Genomic DNA, 22,433 nt, shown 5'->3' with positions numbered 1-22,433 from the left:
CCGCTCGGCAAACGCGGGCCGAGCGCTCGCTATTTATTAGGGAAGTCATGGGCGCTGTGACGAGCGATCGGGTGCCTCAAACCACTGATTTTTGGGGTGACTTCATGTGCGCTTTGCTTAGGGTGGAGACATCTGGCCATATTGTCCCCCACTTTTATTTATTTATTTTTTTTTGTTCAGAAGCGCGTGAAGGAGCGTGTACCTGCACGTGTTTGTGGCGCTGACTGTGCTATGGCGGCATTTTGTTTTCGTCGATTTCTTTGTATCTTAACCGTGGGCGCGTTGCTTACGGCATCGGGTACTACAAAGGTGGCGTCACCCTAAACAGAAGGACTGAGGCACCCTAACTGATCTCAATTGCTGGATCGCGCATTCCCGGCATCCCCATTCCGCGAGTACGGCCACCGACGGTCATCTTACATCTAGAAAAATCGCGTTTCGGGAGCGCTGCGGTGGCAGTAGGCAGCATACTGAAGACACTTTCCTACTCGTTCGTCCTCATTCGCCTGAAGAAGTTCTTTAATACTCTTGTAAGCCGTGAGACTCGCCGTTGAGAACACGTGGAAATTTTTACGGAAGTGCAGTGCCGCAGGAAAAATGCACAACTCGTCGAAAGCAAATTTCACCGGTCTCGCGGCGTGATCAAAGCTTCCTTGGCACGCCGAGGCGCTGCGTCTCTGTGCCTTCGTACGCTTGCATGCCAATCAAAAATCGGCGCCGCGGCAAAGTTTTGAAGCTCGGTGTGTCGTGCGTAGATGTCTGCATCATATATCGGCCACGGAGTTCTGGACCATCGAGCTCTGCCGGCGAGTTAATTGCTATGAATAAATGGGGGAAAACAATCTTTACAGTTGCTCTTATGCATTATTAGCCATGGCTATGTTCCAAATCCACCCTAATGGATCACATGGCAGCACAAACAGAGCAACGCTGTAAAGAAAAGCGAGTTTTCGAAGTCCAAATTACAAGACAGCGTGAATTTAAAAGTTTTCAAGCGTGGCCCATACGGTCATGTGCAATCTGTTTACCAATCCAAATTAGGCACGTTAGGCAAATTAGGCAGCCAAGCACGTGCGTGCTAGTCGCTTCGGAGAGCGAGCAAAGCACCCCCCCCCCCCCCTTATTCACGAATACTCAAGATGGCAGCTTTTTTTGAGAAAGGCCTGCAAGCGGATGCTGCCAACGTTACGTTGGTTACTTAACGCGCCTGCAAGCGTGCTTGAAACAGTAGAACACCAGCCGGGATACCACCCTTGGAATTGTTGTTATTGCTGGAGAATGAAACAATGAAAACAGGCTATCAAGCTGATATGATATATATCTGGAGAAAACTATTGAACCGGGTAAGATTGTACGTAAGCCTCTGTAAATATTTCTACATAAGCACATAAAAAGGGGGAAAGGAAGCGGTTGTTTGAATTCCTGGCCTTATTATGTTAATCTTCGTATACTATACGCCGTATTTTCTGGTTTTTGATATACTGATATCTTCACTGTTTCAAAAGCCATTAAAACAAATTCCTATAGTCAATGGGTTTCTTTTTCCCCCCTTTTTTGGGAGTTTTGTTCAGTCAATACAATATGTATAAATTATTTAGTGACTATATAACGGCCACTGCACTAAAGTAACGATGACGCCGTGCAGTACAAAGCGGATGCGACGCTGGGGATGAGAAGAGGTTTCCCCCTCCCCATCCTCCCTTTTTTTCGCCGGTCGAAATCCTAGCAGATAAGATGTTAGCGTTGCAGGTGCATACCTCCCTGTTTCTCTCGCCTCCCCCCCCCCCCCCCCCCCCCCTTCTTCACCCCGAGAGCCAGTGACAAATGTACTCCCTGCGCATACACTACTGGGTTTGTTTCCCCCTTCCCTCATCTCTATTTACAACGCCTACGCACGCACACCTCCGCGCCGTCCTTCTTCTCTGCAAAGCAACGTCACCTATTGTTCGATCTCTCCCCCTTCCCCGCACCCGCTGGGAGCAGTCCAGTCCCGCAGCCGGGTCCCGCTACCATCCCGGAACTTCCTTCATTAGGGAGTTTTCGTAGACCGCGCTGCCCCCTCCGCTAAGCATTCCGCAACGAAGAAGTTGCTACTGCGCCTGCGCGCCGATAGCCTTTACTGTGGAGTTCCCGCTATCGTAGCGGGTTGCGGAGGGCCTTGCGGGACGGCGAAAACGATCTACGAAAAGTCCCTATTTTCCTCGGGCTACTGCGTGTCTTCGGTTGCTCGTGTATCTTTAGTATTATCTGAGTGTGGAGATTGCGCTCAGAAGTTTGGAAAACTTTTCTTGTTTGTCCTTGTGGCAGAGATCTCCCCGTCATGTTAACGTAAGTGCGTGCTTTCTAGCCAATTACGCGTGTTTTCATTATTTCTCGTCAAAAGGGTTGAGAGCTAAGCTTTGTCCCTTTGACACCTGGGCCAGATAGAAGCAGTGTCTTTGTAGAAATGCTTAGGCGCGCTAGCGTCCGAGACCAACGTTGGCTCTGACTGCGCTTAGTAGACGTGGTAGACGCTGCTTCTAGCAAACCGACTCCGTTTCTCCCAAGCATTGTTTCGATTTTCGTCATTGAAGAAATAGTTTATCATGTCTTTTTACAGCGATCGCGATAAAAGCCTCAGGATTTGGTACGGTCACGTGTCTAGTGGTCCAAATTGTGCAACGTCGCGGCAGCCAAGTAGGGCTCACTTTCGCCAGGTGAACGGGATACCAGTTTTTGGGCAACGGCTAGCTCTATTTATTTATTTTTAATTTTGTTATCCGCAAGCCAACGTTACGCAACTTCCCCTATCCGTTTTTTTTTTTTTTAAATTTTATTTTGCAAATGTTTTTTTTCTTCGCTCAAGTCGCATTGATGCGGCTCTGGCCGTACCGTACACGGCTCTGGCATTACCCCTTGCAGCGGGCGGTAGCTTGCGCCACCTAGCCTAGAAAATTGTGTTTTTATCCTTGTTCGATTTAAATTTTCAATTTCTTTCCCTCTATACCCCTGCAACTATCATTGGGCCGGAAATAAAATCCCCAAAAATAAACTTTAAAAAATAAATAAAAAAAGCACACACTTTTGTTTTTGAGAGACAGGGCCGGAGCTACGCTGGAGGGAGTCCCAATTTTCCTCCGTCCCTACTGTCGCCAGTTGTCCTGCGGTTGATTTTTCTCAGCGGGATGCTTTATTAATTTTTTTATTTTATTCCTCGCAAGCAGGTGGTTTGCCTTTTGGTAAAACCGAGACCGAGAACTGGGGACACGAACGAAACACAAACTGACGTTCGGTGTTACCCAATACAGTGAATTTTTTAACCGCTTATCCTGAGTGTCTTTAAAATGATATTCCGTACATGTGTACCAAATTTCGTTCACCGGCATTGATTGTGAAGGGAACTACAAACGCAAGCAGACGAAATTTATGCAGCCTAGTAAACCTATGTACCGGCAACTTTTTTTCTTTGTGTCCTCTGTCTCGTGTAGTAAAAGAAGAGCATCGGACCTGCCGGCTTGGCCAACCAGCAACATTGCACAAGGGCGCGAACCGTGTACCAAGGAGCAAACCAAACAGCCGATCCAGTATCCGAGCCAATGCCGATTGAAGTCACAAGTAAACAGAAGCTAACAAAGGATGGGAGTGTCAGGTATGCTGGATTCACCCTGCCGATCAAAAGGCACTCGCATTGCGATCGCTCGTGCAGTTTCATGCGCGTTTGATGACGTGATGCTCACTTTACGATAGAGAAGCTATCGCGCAACCGCCGTGACTCGCCAGTTGAGATTTTTCGTAGACCTCGCTGCCTGGCTGCCTCCTCCGCCAAGCTCCGCAACGAAAACGCCGCTACTCCAAATGCGCGAAACCAGCTCTGGCTGCATAGTTTCGCGCCGGATTGCGCAGAGCGTTGCGCAATCCGAAGCTTCAATGTTCGCCGGATAGCGCTCCCCAAAGAGCACTATGTCGTGCATCTCAACCGGAGGTGGCCATACGCACGATGCGTTGAGCTCGTGCCATTTGGGTCACCCCGCTGATCTTGGGCGCTTTAACTCGGCGCTACTTTACTCCTACGTATACTTAGACTGAAAAGCCGAAACACCAGTTAGCGTTGCGGGAAAGGTTTGTTCATGCATACCACCTAAAAAGGACGTGCTATCGAACGACAATGTATCAGCGTAGCTTCCGTCTTGCTGCGAGACGGAACCGACAGAACCAGGGAGTCTCTGACAAATTTGAGGGTTTCCTGCGTCGACAAGCGGATTCAAGAATGTTGTCTTTAATTTAAATCGAAACAGTATGCATGGTCAATATATAGATCGGCCAAGGTAACCTTCCACATATGTGCACGATGGGAGTCTTCAAACCAATCAGGAATATTATAGCGGTCGTATTACCTTCGTATTGTCGCCGTCTCTTTTGCTTTAGATTCTGCCGCTCCACACGGGCCTAATTATTTATCTTCGAAATATTTCCGGCTTCTGCCACTTGTCTCCACAGTCAAAAGTAGCTCGAGTGGCCCGTAGATAGTTTCTGGCTGTGTTCCAAAACTTACTCGATCTAACTCTAGGGTAACGGTGGTTATCGAAAACCTACCCGCGCCCAGTGTTTCTCTATTTTTGTTGTCATGTGACATAATCCGCCAGGGTAACTCGGATCCATTCAAGTTGGTTTGGAACGCAGCCTCGGCGTGTCGCGCTCCTGTACAATATGCATCGTTTAGTTGCTGCGCCCGGAGTATGAAAACTCGGAGCGTCGAAGTACGAGTAAAGAAGCGCGGACTTAACGCGCCCATTGCTAAATCGTGCTTCCCCGCTTGTTCGGTGCAGCGCGAGTGAAGCCACGGATGGCCATCTTGCTGGGAGATGATTTGCGGTTTTGCTGCGGTTTGCCAGCGTGCTATAGGCACGTATTCAACTCGTTCGTCGTCATCATTCGCCCAAGAAGTTTTTTAAGACTGTACCGTTGAGACTTGCCGCTGTGAACACGTGAAAAAATTTTACGGAAGCGCAGTGTCGCAGGAAAAAGGCACAACTTGTCAAAAGCAAGTTTCGCCGGTCTCGCGGCAAGGTCGAAGCTCCCTTGGCACGCCGAAGTGCTGTGTTTCTGTGTCTTCCCACGCTTGGATTCCGACCAAGAATTGACGCCGTGTGAATGGGTTTTGCGAATGCAATGTGCGTGAAGATGTGCCTCTGGATCAGCGTCTTACTTTACTCTGACGACTGTATACTTGCAACCCTCGCGGACCATTAACGAGCTTAATACTGCGTCCACTAGCGACGTAAGAGGGGGAAGGTACGTCTTTTTTCATGCTCAGACGATTTATAAAATACCGCGCACAACAGCTCCTCATTACTGATCAGTGCTGGCTCATTATCAACCTACTTAATTGCACTTGACGTTTGAGCGCGGCTCGCCTAATAGTAATTGGTCAGCAGATAGCACACAACCATATCGGCCGCGCTTCAAAGATTTTCATTCTCGCCGTCTTGTACTTTTGCCTTCAAAAACCCTTCTTGCTCCCCAGCGTTGCTCAATTCGTGCTCACACGTAATCCATTAGAGTAAATTTGGAACATAGCCATTGTTATTAGTAAATAAGAGCACATACAGATCCCCCCCCCCCCCCTTGATAGCAACTCACCAAAACAGCTAGATGATCCATCCAGAACTCTGTGGCCGATATATATATATGATCTAAAGACATCTACGCGCGACACACCTTCAGAACTTTGGTGCGGCGTAGATCTTGATCGGTATCCAAGTGTGCGAAGGCACAAAGATGTAGTGCTTGGCGTGCCAAGGAAGCTATGATCACGTTGCGAGACCGGCGACACTTGCTTTCAACGAGTTCTACCTTTATATACGGCTTCACACATATTGTACTCACAATACAGATCCACACGGCGTCAATTTTTGATTGGTATTCAAACGTGCGAAGGCACAGAGACACAGTGCTTCGACGTGCCAAGGAAGCTTTGGTCCCGCCGCAAGACTGGTGAAACTTGCTTTTGGCAAGTTTTGTTTTTTTCCTGCTGCACTGCGCTTTCGTCAAATTTTCCACAATTGCACAACGGCAAGTCTCAATAGAGTCTTAAATATCTTCTTCGGCGACTGACGACGAACAAGCAGAAAACATGTCTACAGCACGCTGGAAGACCACAGCGAAACGCTAGCAAAACCGCACATCGTCTCCCTGGCCGTCTTGTGGCTTCACGTGCGGCGGCGGGAAGCGCAAAGTGAAGAGTGCAAGCGTTACATGTAGCAATTTGAGCTAACTGTACTGTTTAGTGAGGTAAATTTTTCTCAAGGAGTACCTGGATGTTCTATGCATATGATTTGATGCTCATGGTCTCCCTGGTTCGGCCTCAAGGCCTAGCAAACCGTGTGTATGCTTTGTTGCTCGAGGTCTTCCCGGTTTGGCCTTGAGGCCTAGCGAACCAAAGCTTAGAATTTTCATACACCGCCTCCGCTCTGCAGTCAAGGCTAGCGTCGCGCATGAGCAGTGCGACGTCCTCGTTGCAAAGGAGAAAACTCGGTTTACGAATACTTGCCATTGTACGGGTTTTCATGTTGATTACTCCTGAGGAGTAAAGCTATACGCACGAGCTCGTGCACCTTGACCGGAAGTGGCTATACGCACAATGTGGAGAGCACTTGCCATTTGGGTGACCCTTTTTGGATGGTGTGTGTATCACTGGAAAACTCATTAGCCCCCCCCCCCCCCCCCGACTGTGTTCAGCATCTTCGCAGTGACAGTCTGATGCTGCTAATGACAAAACTATTAACCTACAAAATTATTAACCTGTACATGCCACTTTGCGCCGTTCGCCGAGCAACCCAAGCTTTGCTATCCCCATTGTACCTTTGGAAAGGGAGTCCCATACGATTTCACCGAAGTTTTGTCGACAACATTCGTTTTTTGTGTGCAAAAAGCAAAGAAAAAAAAAATTCGGGGAAAAAAAAAGCAAGGTAGTTCTGTGGATCCACATGGGGTCTGCTGTGTATGAAGCAGACACCTTTCCACTAGGCTACACTTTCCCTTCGCAAACTCGTAACAATTAGTTGTATACGAGTTTCGCGTCGTGCGTATAGCCATTTCCGATCGAGGTGCACGACGTAGTGCGTATAGCTTTACTCTTCCATGAAACGCTCGATTTACCCTGCAGGGACTGGTAGTGTCGAGAAAACTACGCCACTACCCTTTTCTGTTGAGAGAACTGTGCAACAAGCTTCTCCGAAATGTGAATCCGAGACATTCGATAAAGTCAAAACATCATTATCGCATGACCATAGCACGTAAACAAAACAGGTTGTATGAACAGATTTTTCACACTTCGAACACATTTCTTGTTGTATTTGAGACTGGGCTGTCCTCATGCTTTAACCTAGTCTTGGGTTTACCAAAATGCTTCAAAAGTGGTTGGTGCCAACCACTTTTGCTTCCAACTTTGCACCCTCTTCTAAGTGAGAAGAACATAGTTCTAAGTCAAAACATAAAGATTTATCAATGAGAACTTGATTGGAACATCATGTCTGACTGCAACTTTCATTTTAGTGAGGAAACGAAAAAGTTTGCCGTGGTGGAATTCCTCAATGAAAACACTGTGGAGGCTGTCCCGTTGTCATGGGTCATCGAGGATAAGCGAGGCAGGCAGCTATGCTACTGGCCTGACAACATGTCCGGAGTGGAAATAAAAAATTATGTGAAAGTGTCTCACATTCCTGATGGAAGCTGGCCCCGCTACACTGTAAAGATTTTGGCAAGATGCAGTGAGTTTTCTTCTGTGTTTTGTACACCTCCACATATTTTGTTAAATCATATGGATTTATTTACTCTTCGTTAGCATACTTGTTCACATCAGCCTTCATTGCGTCCCTCTTTTGAAGTGCAGCTGCTCTGTTCTGTTCAGTGAGCTTTATTCTCCTGTTTGTGACAAGTTCCCATTTACAGTAATGGTCATGGCAGAGGTTTTATGCACTAAAATTGAATGCCAGAAAACATTGTGCATTGTGGGGCATAAGCATATTTGACAAAATTTCTAGCCTGAGCTCAAGCTCTTTATTGTCTTCTTTCACGAGCTGTGTATACCGTAAAGTACCGAGCAAGTGCCCATTAAAAATTTGGAGATAATCGCGAAAAAGTGGTGGATGGGCACTCGCTAGGTCATCAATTTTAGGCATATTTGTACTGAGCATAATTTTTCAGATGTTAGAAAATTTGGTGGTGGGGAGATGGCCGGTATTTTAATGGTATGTGCAAGGTATGATTATAGCGCAACTGACAGTTTGTGTAGCGAAAAATGTACCTGTGATGTCTCGTCTTTTGTACATTGAGACTCGGGTTCTGTCCAGTCATATTTCAGTACATTATTGGAGGTGGGAGGGTACTTACGGTCTTTTATTCTCTGTACAGACACCTACAAAAAGGCAAAAAGGAAAGCAGGTGAGGCCGAGACTCCTTCCTGTCTTGAGACAACAGATGCTGGCGAACCTGATGACGAAGGTGATTATGCTTACATTTCTAAAATTTGTGTTGGAACAGAAAAGTACAATGTTATATCCCGTGTCATCGCACCGAGAACGAGGACACAGCTTTTGCAGGGGTTTCTTGTGTAATATGTGTTTCTTGCCCATAAAGTGGAGTGGGCGATGTCTTGGTGATGAGCAATAGCTCAGGATATTATGATAGGTAGAGTGCGCAGTTAATAACTCTTGTTTTAATTTACCTTCAGTAGCAGCCGGCGGATCTCAAGACAGTAACGCTCCCAGCAGCACACACGGTAGAGAGACTTTGCCAGCCCCCCGTGAGTGTTCAGCACTACACCGCAAATTTATTGTTGGAATGGTTTTGACTAATGAATAATTAAAATATTATGTTCCTTTCATAGTATGTCGATGGCCTGCAGTTGAGGATGGCCGGCATGCAATAGAAAATGCTATGCAAAAGGAAAGAAAGAATATGATAGAAGACATAGAAGTATTCTAAATTCTATAGCCTGCTCTAGTAAGATTGATGGCAGATAATGCCACGTGGGATCACAGGTCTCGAGCATGATTTTAAAACGGTGCGCCATTTTTATGTCTCCATCATTGGTATTTCCATACAAGAGCCATGGAGACAGTTTGGTCAGTAGAGGAGACTTCACTAGCAAACCTGCCTCTGGAGTCGCACATTTCTCCAGCATTTGCGGTGCGAACCAATTTTAAGCCACATTCAAATAGTCACATCCACTTGTGACCAAAAGGAAACATATCATGAGATAATTGGAGCATGCAAAACGTCGACAGTACTTTAGAGGTCGCTTCTTTTGAAAAGTGAAAAACATTGTCTTCAGAGAAGCTTAAGATATTGACTACACTTTCTTACATATAGTGTTACGGTGGTATAATTAAGATAAAATATAGATGCCGGCCAGCTGCGCTAGGAACATTTGAGTATTTACTGAACAGCCGCTGCAGCACGATCCAGAACATACTCTTCTTTGTTGTCTGAGTCGATATACTGTAGAGGCCCTGTCACACTGAGGCAACACGACGGCAACAACAACACAACACATTGTCCAACAGTCGGGCAACTTGTGGCTTGCTCCCTGTGTTGTCCGACAAACCTGTCACATCGCGGCAACAGCACGACAACATGGACAACAACTAAAATGTTGCCTCGGTGTGACAGTTTTCGGCAACAAAAACAGCAACAACTTGTGTTGGACAACGTGTGTTGCCCAGATTGCTGGCTGCCAACACAACATAGGTAGCTTCGATGGTAGAACTAGTCCCCTATCAATAACGTCTTACTCAAATCAAGGCCTGGAAAACGTTATTTATCGCTGGCGTGTTGCTAAAATTTGTTAGATTAATGTTTTTGCTGCGTAGTTACGGAAAGCGATTTTCGAAATAGTCACAGCTACGGTCGTGAACGTTCAGACTGGTTTTGAAATTAGAACTGCCGAGAAACCAGCTCACATTACTGATAGTGAAATAAAATGGCACGCTATACTCACCCGCTACTAAAGTATAATAAAAATAATCCAGAAAACCATAGATTAAAAAATCGAAGCATTAAAACGACCACTCTGATCATGATTGTTGATGCTTGGAACTTGGAAACAGCCGCTGCCAGACACCTGATTTGTTTTAAAAGTACCCAGGACGTTTTAGGGGAATGAAGCGATCACATAGCAGGCGGTAGGCAGATAACAGCGTTGAAAAATATTTATTTCACCGATTGTTATGAAGGCCGATCGTGTCGGTGTTGCAGTTTTGAAGCACTGTCAGTTCAGCTCAACACTACGCTACAAAAGACGGTTAGGGGTACTGCCGGTGCTAACTCAATTTTACAGTAGAAATAGGAATTGCATGAAAGAACCGGACAAAAACACTTCATATGGTGGCGAAAATCCCGAACATATATCAGCAATGACACTTTCCTCGGTTAGGGCTATCTACTTTGTCAGCGAATGAAGAACATTTCGATAAAATAAAGAGCGGAAAATACTCTCAGTGCCAAGTTTTCTAATCACAGTCACTGGTTGATGTCGTACCGTGGTAATTCCCGGCCCTTCGAACGCGCTAGCACTTCGTAGAGTCAGATTTCCAGCAATTCCGCGTCGTACACGAACGAAAGTAAACAATTAAGATGGCGGAGTGTTCCCCGTGTTGTCCTCGCCGTCAGCACGGTGCGACAGGGTTGTCGAACAACAAATCGGGCAACACGGTTGCCGGGCGGCAGCAACATGTTGCCCGATTCTTGTTGTTGCCGCGATGTGACAGGGTCGCCGGCAACACGACTTCCCCGTGTTGACGGATAGAGTTGTCCAACTGTTGCCTCAGTGTGAAAGGTCTTAAGTCGTGTGATCTCTCTAGAGCAGACAATGCTTTGTGAGAGTGGAGGTTAGTTGTAGCATATCCTAGAGTAGAGGAAACCATATCTTTAGCATAATTCTAAGCAATTTTTGAATGTAACCAAATATTGCAAGTTTGATTGTGCATTAAGTATTTAAATATTTCCCACCTATAAATTATGTTTTATTTTTCAGAAAACTACTACAAGGTGTTTCTAAATAATGTTTCGACTCTAAAATCGCCCGCAAAAATCAGGGACTTGACATATCAAATGGAAACTTACCTCGAATACATCTTTTACTGGTCGGATTTGCACAGTGAAATTTTTAAGTCTGAATTCTGCGTAAATAATAATATTTAAAAAAATGCTTCATGCTTTTTAATTGGTGCGGTTTTCTATTTTCTATTTTTCCATACTTCAAGTAGAGATTTCAATCTCTAATGGGTGAATGAGACTAGTAAATTGTGGATTCAGGGTAAGGTGTGTATATGGGACTAGTAAAATACGTATTCGAGGTAAGTTTAAAATTATGTTCAGCTGCTTATTCTTGAGCGTCTCAAAATAAAGTTACAAGCTACAATTAATGACCCGTTGAAAATTGGCGACTGAGCGTATCGGGTTGTAATTTATCTCAAATGCATATTTTACTAGTCTTATTTACACATCAAAAATTTACCTGTAATTCGTATCTACTTCAAGTACGGAAAGTATAAAAAATCATAACTCGCACATTTAAAGCATTTTTGTATTTTTTTTTCGTGCTAGGAATTGAGACAACATTTAATGCATATATCCGACCAGTAAAGGGCTTATCCGAGATGAGCTTCTACTTAGTACGTCAAGTCCCTGATTTTTGCGGACACTTTGAGTCAACTTTATTCTGAAACACCCTGTAGATACCATGTTACACAGTAAACTACTTATTTTTTGATAGGTCCATTTATTTCGTGGTATTGGCTAAATCTGAAGTTTTTGAATTTTTTGCTGGTACTAATGTTCGCAAAATGGAAGGGCTTTTGTTTTTGAATTGTTCACGAGGCCTATCTTTTTGCGAAATTAATGAAAATTAAGTCCTGGGGAAAATCAAGACTTCTACAGTATTTTCTGACATTTGTGCATTGCATAGTTTCGCAAAATTTTATAATCGGTCAAAATTAAACAACCTTGTTATTTATAGTTCCAGGTCGTTTTGGCAGAGCATCCTCTCAAGGTAATAAGCATTTCACATTTCGCTCTATACTTCATTTGATGGCGTTTACACTCCCACCTTTTGTTCTCTAATCCATAAACTTGAGACTTAAAGCGGCACTAAAGTGGTTTCTGAAGGAGATCATTTTTGTATTAAATTGTTTAAAAGCTATTAGTACATACAAGTTCTGGATTGCAAAATGGCGTCATCATCTCTAGGCAAGAAAAAACATGCGGACTCTTTTTTCTTGCAAACTACATTCTCTGGACCAATGAAAGTCCTACAATAGGTGCAGATTCTGTAGATTTTATTATAATTTCTTTTGAAAAGAGTAATACGCACACACCTGGATAAGACTCTGCTTTTTGACTACGGGCGATGCCACCACCGCTTGCAGTTGGCCGACGAATAACCTTCGTCGACCACTTCACTCTGGGGAATTTCCTAGGGAAAAAGCGTGTCGGTGATCTTTGAGAACGTTTTTAGCATGGAAATAATGCGCACAATATTGTAATTTTGGGTTTGTTAGAATGCTTGGAGTGTATAGATTGAGTTATCGCCATAATTAAAAAGGTGATCTCAAAAATCCCTTCAGTGCCCCTTTAAGAAAGGAAAGAAGAGATGCTTTGCTATGCAATGGATTCTTTTGTTATCTATGGATTCTTTTGTTATCTATGCTTTTGATCTTTGCCATATGCTGGCATTGAATGGAAGCTTCTATCATTCGTAGAAAGCCATAACAGAAATTAATCTTTTACAACCTCAGACTCTGAAACAAAAAAAGTGTGACAACAGACACAGTTCCATTTTGTTGTGTTCCTGAATCTCACTTTGCAAAAAGTGCATTCTCACCAGCTCGTCTGCTGCCTAAGTACTTCATTATCAAGGCATCTTTTAATGCATGTGAAGGTTTGGTTTTTTTACTGTTGTTTCCTTATTTTTAGGCTCAATTCGGGCAGATCATCCCCTGGAGCCAAGCAAACAGCAGATGAGGACGGAGCCACAGCATGTGACATGTGAGTCTAGCATTTAATTTCTGAATCCGGCGCCAACTGAAAGAGGGAAGGGGGGAGCTAAGAAAGGTAATGGCATTTTTACATCATATGTCTACTTCAGGAGGGAAATATATTACATGCAAGACGTTGGGACGTTGGCCCAGACTATCTTTATGTGTCGAGGTCCTGCTGGAAGCTCGGCACCGTGTGCTATCTCACATGCCTGTATTATGGGAAAGAATATGAATGTGTGCGGTATTCGGGGAATCTGTTTTATTCGTTCTCGCACAGCATGAACACTAAGAATAGCTTTGTGACCTTTGTGAAAAGAATAATTATTTTTTTGATGAGTGGAAAGAATTGGTGTTTGCTATGGCTGTATATATACAATCTTGCCATGTGCCTTAATGGGTGAATCTGGCTATTCATTGAGCTACCCAACCAAACTACATTCTCTGAATACCCAGACGTCGCTGTTCCCGGCATAATAGTTTGCACCCCTAAATTAAGATTCGTTATTGAAAAAATGGCGATGTCAAAATCAGCATTCACATTGCACCGTGCTTTCTAGTTGCATGACGTCACAAAAAAGCATTTTCGCCTTTGTGACAGGAATCCTAAGGAACGCATTACCTTTCACTTTTTTTGTGCTAATGAGCAAGGGCTTTCACACCATTATGCACCATCAAACATTTTGTAATCAGTCAGTAGTTGTACAGCCCAAACAGTGAAAAAGAGACATCAGATGTAAGCATTGGTGCATTGTTGCCAGTGATGACCTTCACTCTGAAGTGAACGCTGGATTTTCACCATATACTGCTGGTTGCCATCTTCTGACAACACTATCAACTTGGCTGTTTATGGCTTGCAGTACATGCTGCAAGTCAGATTCAAAAATTTAGGATATTGATTTTCTTGGTTCGTTTTTACAAGGCTATTCTTTTAGTACAATTTATGCTTATGTTTCTGGCACGGCATACTTGCTGATAAATTTGTGCAGTTTTCCTGAGCAACAAATTTTGATGTACTATTGCAGTAGTAATTTTAGGATTTTTCAGCATTTAGGTGGCACTTGCTAGAGCGACATTATTTTTGCCCATGATAACAAGCATCCGGCAGATAATTTCAAAATATTTCCCACTGCTTGGCTGTTCTTCTGGGTATTAGCCCTAAAGAATTTGATGTATTGGTTTCCAGCCCAGCAGGGGCTACTGGACTCTTGTGATGAGAGCTCGGCGTCAGCAGAGGTGCTGGAGCACACTATCACTCGTAAGTCTTGTGATTACAGTTTTAGTCGTGTGCTATTTGCTATAGCTAAGCCTTTTATCCAGGTTGCTGACCATCTTCAGAGTAGTGAGACATGAAAACATTCCATAAATACTGAGCTAATGATGTCAGTCGAGAATAAAAATAAAGTGCACTCTTCGGCAAAACAGTGAAGGTCATTATGGTACCATACCCATTTTCTAACCTTTGGTGGTAAACAACTAAGGTTATGTGTTTTTGGATAAATCTGAAAAAATCCGAAGAACACTAGCCGATAAAGTTTCTGTCAATTCGGATTTATCCGAAAAACTGAATTTCGAGGTCACAGCGACAAAATAACAGCAAAAAAGACGGAGTTCTACAACTAAACCTTATAAGATCACAAGATCAGTGGTCCCGAGGAGATTCCACTTCATTTTCCTTTGGAATTTGGACTTGCTGACAAAAAGAGGTTTGCTTTATAACACATTGAGGTTCCTTCGGTACAACGGGCCATGGTACCTGAACCATATTTATTTTGTTTTCGAATTTTTAAGTTTTACGCAGCAAAATTAGCTTTCTATTTCAAAGAATTGGGAATCTAACAATCTCATTGTTTTGGGTGCACACTAGCTCCACCTTTATCTCATTTATTGGAGATCATGAATACAATGCTGGTTAGAGCTATTGTAATAAGGCCCTTCATGTCCATTTTGCTTCGTTCCATGAAATTGTACTGCTCTTCGGGGTTAGTTCAAGTTAATCATTGCCATGCCCAACTTCTTTCGAAGTTACAGGCAGGCAGCATATGCTAATGGACATGTTTGCTGAGACCATGTTATAGTTTTAATGATTTAGTTTCCAAATTAACGCGGATCAAATGAACAAGGTTTTACCATACTGTAAATGACCTAATTTTCGTGAGTATGTTGGTTTTGCGAATTGCCTACAATTAACGAAAAATAAATACCACAGACAATTCCAGTAAATATTTAAACACATTGGAAGCTACATTGAGATCCTACCACGTTGCAAAAGTTTGCACCGGCGAATAATTAAAATGTGAATTCTGAGGAGTTAATTTATAAGCATTATTTCATTGGCGAATAGTGCTCATTGCTGAGATATCTAATGCTTCATTTGCTTTGCTTATCATTCAGCCTCTGAAACCCATCTGCTCAAGATCGTCCTAGAGGTCCGTGCTCAAAACAAGCACATTGAGCAACAGAACAGGGAGCTTTTGGCCACGGTAGGGCAAGTGCTCCGGCACCTGGTTGCTGTAGAACAGTGTCAGGAAGCAAGGCTAGAGGAACAGGCCAGACCCGATGTACCCGAGCTCTTCGAGATGTCAATCTCTACAATGGAGGAGTTTTGGGCTGTTGATAAGCGCCTCAGGAACGCCACAGACCAGGGCACTGCTGGTATTTATGTTTTTTTTCTTTTTTAATTTAAAAGTTATGAACTTTACAGCTGTTATTGCATAGTTCGGGCACGAACACTTCTCACTTAGCGATCGATCTATTGGTGGGTCAGTTTGTAACCACGAACAAAGAGCGTCACGCAAAACCAAGTATAACAAATCGTGTTACACAACCCTACTTGACACCCAATCATATGCCCTTACGTGACTTATACTATACCAGAGCAAGCAGTAGCAGCAGCAGCAGAAAGAAGACAAAGAGGATAGCGTTAGCTGTCTTTGCCTTCCTTGGCACTACAGATCTATGATTGCTTTATTGATACTGATAAGTGGAGTCTGTTCATTCGCAGAAAGAAATGAAGCAGCAATAAAGTCTTAAAAAAAGAACTAAATAAAAACAGCACACTAATTATTTAGGTTTATTTTCCAAACTTAGCTGTTGCACTCTAATAGGGACCCCTTGTAAAAACACCAGAAGGCTGCATGCACTCTACTGTCCCTGTGCTTCCTCGCCCTCCTCTTGACCCCCTTCCTTGCCACCGCTACCCCGTCATTTAAGCCGGCGAGAGAACATTTTTCATGCCTCCGTTGACTGCGACTATTGAGTTTTTTTACAGGGCATTGCGGCACGGGCAGAAGGCACTGGAGCTTTCGTAACAGATTTATTGTAACTGAAACAGGTCTCGCATATAACAGTAAACAAAGTTTAAAAGGGCCACAGAGTAAACTGAGCTATGTAAATGAAATGGGTTGTGAATTGTGTTCATGGCTACTATCAAGCAGTGTAGGTATGCACTTAGCTGCATAGCACATGGTAGCCAAGGAGATGCTTATAATCACAGGCTTATGATGCCATCAAAGCAGCATGTGAATGAGCAGGAAAGTTTTTTGACAATAAAACTACAAAGTTGTTGCAATAATGCACAATGATGGAGACTGTTGTTTGTCAGCCTTTCCCTGACATCCTGATCTTATTTCTTATGTTGTGTCTGTGTCCTTCTCAATAAGCGCTAGTGAGGGATGTGTGGGGTGGCCTCTTGACGGACATTAGCTTCACTGGATTAAAAAAGTGACACATCTAGATTCCACTAGACAGTTTCATGGACATCATACTGTAAACCAGGGGTTCTCAAACTTTTCGGTCCCACTGAGCCCCGGTTAGCCTAAAAAAATGCCGTGGAACCACCCCACCTCCCTTCGTGCATTTTTGCCGACAGAGAGGCAACACAAGCACAATCTTAGGCGATTTTTGCTTCTGCTGCTTCTCACCTATCCCCATATCAATCGCGATGTCACTACAAAGTAAAATGAAGGCACTTTGCACAATCCTGCCACGCATACAAGACAAGGCTGGGGGGGGGGGGGGGTTGCAATTTGGGTGTTTGCGAAAACCATTATGGGGGGGGGGGGGGGGAAACCCCTGCCGTAAACGACCCTTTTTTTCGTGTGCTTAATATTTCACAATTTTTTTAATTCTTGGCTGCTAATTTCTGCTAGGTGCTACAATCTCAATGCGTTTACATTTTACCGGAATTGTTTGTGGGACCTGTTTTTCAGAAATTTTAGGCGAATCATGAAATTTGCGAATCTTAAGTCATTTACAGTATACAACATTGTCTTCATCTCTGAGCAGATTCAGATGAGGCTCCTGATGTTCGCTCTGGAAGTTTGAACCGTCAAATAACAACGCGACAAGTGTGATTGACAAGCAAGATTTATCCAAATACGCAGGAAGATAACCATTGCCTTCGTTGGTTTAAAATACGGTGGACTTACATTCGAGTATCTTTGTTATTTTCTGTTTGCTCTATAGGGTGAGGATCAAACTATTTTGGGCTTAATATAAAACTCTTTATGCATGTAATGTGGCGTGCCACATTTACATGGCATTATATTATTTTATTCTTTAGGTGTGTTCGTGCCAGTGTACCTTTTTGACATGTCGAGAACTGGTTCTGCCTCTCCAGGAGGGGCAGCTGCTTTCCCTGGGCGAGAGCACCTCTCTCCCGAAGGTCATCCAAGACATGGTGGGGCGGCTGCTGTCCAAGGGGGTGCAGGATAAATTCTCACTCCTTGGACAGCGGTCTAAGCTCTCGTTCAAGAGCACCAACATGTGTGGTGTTATCATTGGTAAGAAATTACTTAAATTTATTACTACCTATAATTAGATGGAATTTATATTACAGTATATATGCGCCGAATATGTTTGCTAAAAGGTTTTTAAATATAGGTCCCCCTTAGTGTCTGAGACATCACTTCATGTATTTTATATGATTTATTTACATTCTCTATCATTAATTCCTTCTATGCATTTAATCCTCATGCTGAAAACTAGTAACGCTTCGAAATAAACGTGAAGAGAAGATGCTGTTTGCCGTTTGGTTCATCTTTTCGTTATGTTTTCCCAGGTTGAATATGAAGTGAATATAATTGAGGTTTAAAGTCCTGAGATGTTGGTGTTTTTTAGTACCACTCCCACGGTTGAAATTCAGTGGAGTATCATGTGAAACATCGATACTCTTCCGTAGGGAAAATGCTTTAGCATAAACAAATCTATTATCTCCCTATCTGTGAGACAGCCATTAACCTTAATACACCTTTTGCGAAATCCCCCAAGCGCCCCGGCCCGCGCGCTAGGAATTGTAGAAGAGATTGTCCCTCGCCTGGCCGCTTTGCCTTGAGATCGCATTGCATTGTCGCTTGCCTCCACTTAATCCTCTGTTTTTCGATTTCATTGCTTATTTTGATCTATTCCAGTGTATTTTTTATTGCTTCTAAGTGTTTCTATTCTCTTCTGCGCGCAATATTTCTTGTGTATATATAGTGTTTGTGTCTTTATTTCGCCTTTTTCAACGGGGTTGCCGACGGACAACACGCCGCTTCGCGCGTCGTTCCCCGAATAAGTACTACCGTTGCTACCGATTCCTATCGTGCCGTTAGCAGTTCATTTTGGTTCATTTGACCCGTGTGCAGTCGAGAGGAGCCGTTTATGAACACCCGCGCACATGTCATAGGGGTAGGCAGAGCTCCGAATCAACAATCGCGACGCGAGAGGCGAGTACGCTGTGATTTGGCCGCCCGTGCTCGCTCCGTTGACTTGCACTGTAGCGTGTGCCTTCGAGTGCCGCTTACTTGACCAAGATACAGCACGCTGCTTTGTCGCCGCGAACCATTTGTTTGAATGTTTACGAAGCTGAGGCATATGCAACGCTGCAGCGCGATCCCTTCGCAAACGCCGACGGCTCAATGTCGCGGCTTGAATGCACTTATGGCATGCCTTCGTAATCTATCTGTGAAGCTGTTTTCAGTTGCCAAAGCCCTTTTTCAAATGCAGAGATCTGTTGCCGGGAATAATTTGTCCGATTGCCTGCGAAGCTGTAACACCATTCGTCATATCCAACGTGCGGTGCCTGACAAACTGCGCGCAGCGGCGCGAGCCTTTTGCAAGCGCCGGTGGCCCAACGTCGCGGCTTGTATGCGCTTATGGTATGCCTCCTAATCTATCTGCTACATGGTTGTCAGTTGCAGACACCCTTTTTCAACTGTAGAGATGTGCTGTCACCCAGGCAGTCATCTTGAAACTCTTAGTTCCTTCGATAATTTTATTTCTCGATTCAAGATGTCAGCTGATGCTCGAGTTAAGATGTAAGCAACTGATAACCGCCGAGGAGACTGATCATGAATGCATGCCAAAGGCGCATACAAGCCGCAATGTTAAACCGCCGGCGCTTGCTAAGGGCTCGCACCGCTGCGTGCAGTTGTCAGGCGCCGCTGCGTTGGATATACCTAACGGTGTTACAATTTCTCAGGCATTCGGACAAATAATTAGCGACGGCAAAGCGGCGTGCTGTATCTTGGTCAAGTTAAGCGGCACTCGAAGGCATACGCTACAGTGCGAGTCAACGGAGCGAGCGCGGGTGGCCAAATCACAGCGCACTCGACTCTTGCGTCGCGATTGTTGATTCGGAGCTCTGCCTACCCCTATGACATGTGCACGGGTGTTCATAAACGGCTCCTCTCGACTGCAGCGGGTCAAATGAACCAAAATGAACAGCTAACAGCGCGATAGGAATCACTAGCAACGGTAGTACTCACCCGGGGAACGACGCACGAAGCGGCATGTTGTCCGTCGGTACACCCGTTGAAAAAGGAGAAATATTGCGCGCAGAAGAGAATAGGAACACTTAGAAGCAATTGAAAATGCACTGGAATAGATAAAATTAGGCAATAAAATCGAAAAACAGAGGATTAAGTGGAGGCAAGTGACAATGCAATGCGATCTCAAGGCAGAGCGGCCAGGCGAGGGACAGTCTGTCCCACAATTCCTCGCGCGTGGGCCGGGGCACTTGGGAAAATCACAAATCGTCTATTACCCAAAAAAAAAATTATGCAAAATATTTTGAATTTTGAAAATGCCATATTTACATCTGCTAACATCTAGAGGGTATTCCCAGAAAGTTTCATTAGTTTACACTGCATGGTTAATTATTTATAAGTTATTTTCGGTCCACCGATGCCAAAGAAAAAGTAGAGGTTGGAGCACTTTGAATGCATTTTTCTCCATTCCATTTTTTGGCATAAATTTCACTTTAGGAAAACCCCTTTTGTTATTATGTAACTTGGATTCATTTTGAAATTGTTATGGGGTGAAATTTTAAGGGGAAGATAGCTATAAACTTGCATTTTTTTTTTATTTTTGTCATTTTCATGATGCGAAAAATATTTTGGATAAAGAATGAAGATTTAGAAAACGGTATTTGTGTTTATGTGGCTTTTTCGTCATGAAAGATGGTATATTATAGATATATAGCTCTAGAGCTATCTGGTCTGAACTGTCCCAAAGCAATATAGCACATGGAAATGACAAAATTATAAATAATTTCAAAATTATAGAACCACTTTCATCTTTGAACATTTGTAATTTTTTTTTCGTACTTCACTCAGGTTAACAAAATTTGCCACAAGTGTTCTCAACATCAACAGAAACAAAACCTGTAAATGTCATTTAAATCGGGCAAGTGGTTCAAACATTCACTTTTTTGGGTAGTGTCCCTTAAGGGCAGTTTTTTCATGAAAAAACAAACAAAAAAAAACTAGTATAATCTGCACAGTTCCTGACCAGTACCTTGCATGGAACTAGTCTGCAAGATATTGATTTGCACTATCATTTCACTAATCTGCATGATTCAATAATTTTTTTTACAGGTGCAATACGAGCCCGACTGCCGTCATGTGTTGTGGAGGCAGCGGAAAAGAAGCTAAGCCGGTACCTTTCGGGGGCACCTGACAGAGAAGGTGGCAGGGCCAGGAGGGTCCAGAAAAAGTCCCTGTCTGAGGAGGTTCAAGAAGCTCCTGCGTCCTTGGCCCCCTCCCTTGACGAGGAGCTGGACACCCTTCCCGAGGTTCCCGACCAGCAGTTTGAGTGAATAAACACCCCTGTCACGGTAACAATCTTGTATGTTCCCTTCATGTATATATGCTACCCAGATTGATGTGACACAATTGTTTTAACAATTGGTCATAACTATGTCAGGGATGTATTTTCTCCCATACAGAGTGCAAAGATGTTAAGGTCACCACTTAATGCAAAAGATGTTCTGTAGTTCTAAAGATGGGTAATGTCAACCAGTTCACTTGTCTTATTACTTTATTCAATCATATTATTAAATGGACCTGAGAAAGTTCTCATTTTCATCCTTAAATGAATTTGGTCTCGTAAGAAACTAGCTCTTCGTTACTTTTTTTTCAATGCAATGCAATGCTTCGACTGCAAAGATCACTGGGGCAGATGCAGGAAAGGCTTGATGCTGACGGGCAGATATATGCGAAGTATACCTGACATTCCTAGCAGATACAAACTCGTATCCTTGTGGGTCTGTGCCGGGTATGCACGATCCCGCTGCCACTTGCTGTCACTGACTGGCAAATAAACTGGCACTGACAGTCGCTGGCTGGAAAATAGGCTGGCACTCTCTGTCACTGACTGGCAAATAGGCTGGCACTCACTGTCACTGATTGGCAAATAAGCTGGCAACAGTCACTGACTGGCAGATAGGCTGGCACTGACAGTCACTGACTGGCAAATAGGCTGGCACTCACTGTCACTGACTGGCAAATAAGCTGGCAACAGTCACTGACTGGCAGATAGGCTGGCACTGACCGTCACAGACTGGCAAATAGGCTGGCACTCACTGTCACTGATTGGCAAATAAGCTGGCAACAGTCACTAACTGGCAGATACGCTGGCACTGACTGGCAAATAAGCTGGCAACAGTCACTGACTGGCAGATAGGCTGGTACTGACCATCACAGACTGGCAAATAGGCTGGCACTCACTGTCAATTACCGGCAAATAGGCTGGCATTCACTGTCACTGACTGGCAAATAAGCTGGCAACAGTTGCTGGCTGGCAAATAAGCTGGCACTCACTGTCGCTGACTGGTAAATGAGCTGGCACTCACTGTTGCTGACTGGCAAATAAGTTGGCACTCACTGTCACTGACTGGCAAAAAGCCCCGACTGGCAAATAAGCTGGCACTCACTGTCACTGACTGGCAAATAAGCTGGCACTCAGTGTCACTGACAGGCAAATAAGCTGGTGCTCACTGGTACTTGCTGGTGTTTTACTGTACCACAGGTAGCACGCCGGGGATACACGCTGGCAGCTTACTGGGACAAGGTTGTCCACCCAGCGTAACAGTGTGTCGGTAGGTCCCCGGTGCTGGCCAGTGACGGGGAATCGCACTGGCCCGTTGTCGCCCCG

General features: G+C 44.2%; 1 protein-coding gene across 1 annotated transcript; it reads left to right on the top strand.

Moving 5' to 3' along the window:
- The first annotated feature begins 7,383 nt into the window (after positions 1-7,383).
- LOC115317319 lies at positions 7,384-21,109 on the top strand. The gene is made up of 10 exons (XM_042294743.1): positions 7,384-7,397; positions 7,534-7,748; positions 8,392-8,481; positions 8,711-8,782; positions 11,999-12,031; positions 12,955-13,026; positions 14,203-14,274; positions 15,411-15,679; positions 17,638-17,800; positions 20,876-21,109. Exons 1-10 carry the CDS (start codon positions 7,384-7,386, stop codon positions 21,094-21,096), a joined length of 1,221 nt encoding a protein of 406 aa, XP_042150677.1. The 3' UTR covers positions 21,097-21,109.
- Positions 21,110-22,433: the final 1,324 nt, after the last annotated feature.

Source organism: Ixodes scapularis, unplaced genomic scaffold (assembly GCF_016920785.2).
Source record: "Ixodes scapularis isolate PalLabHiFi unplaced genomic scaffold, ASM1692078v2 PGA_scaffold6__148_contigs__length_123643588, whole genome shotgun sequence".
Classification (NCBI taxonomy): domain Eukaryota; kingdom Metazoa; phylum Arthropoda; class Arachnida; order Ixodida; family Ixodidae; genus Ixodes; species Ixodes scapularis.
This window is presented reverse-complemented; position numbering and strand designations above follow the sequence as displayed.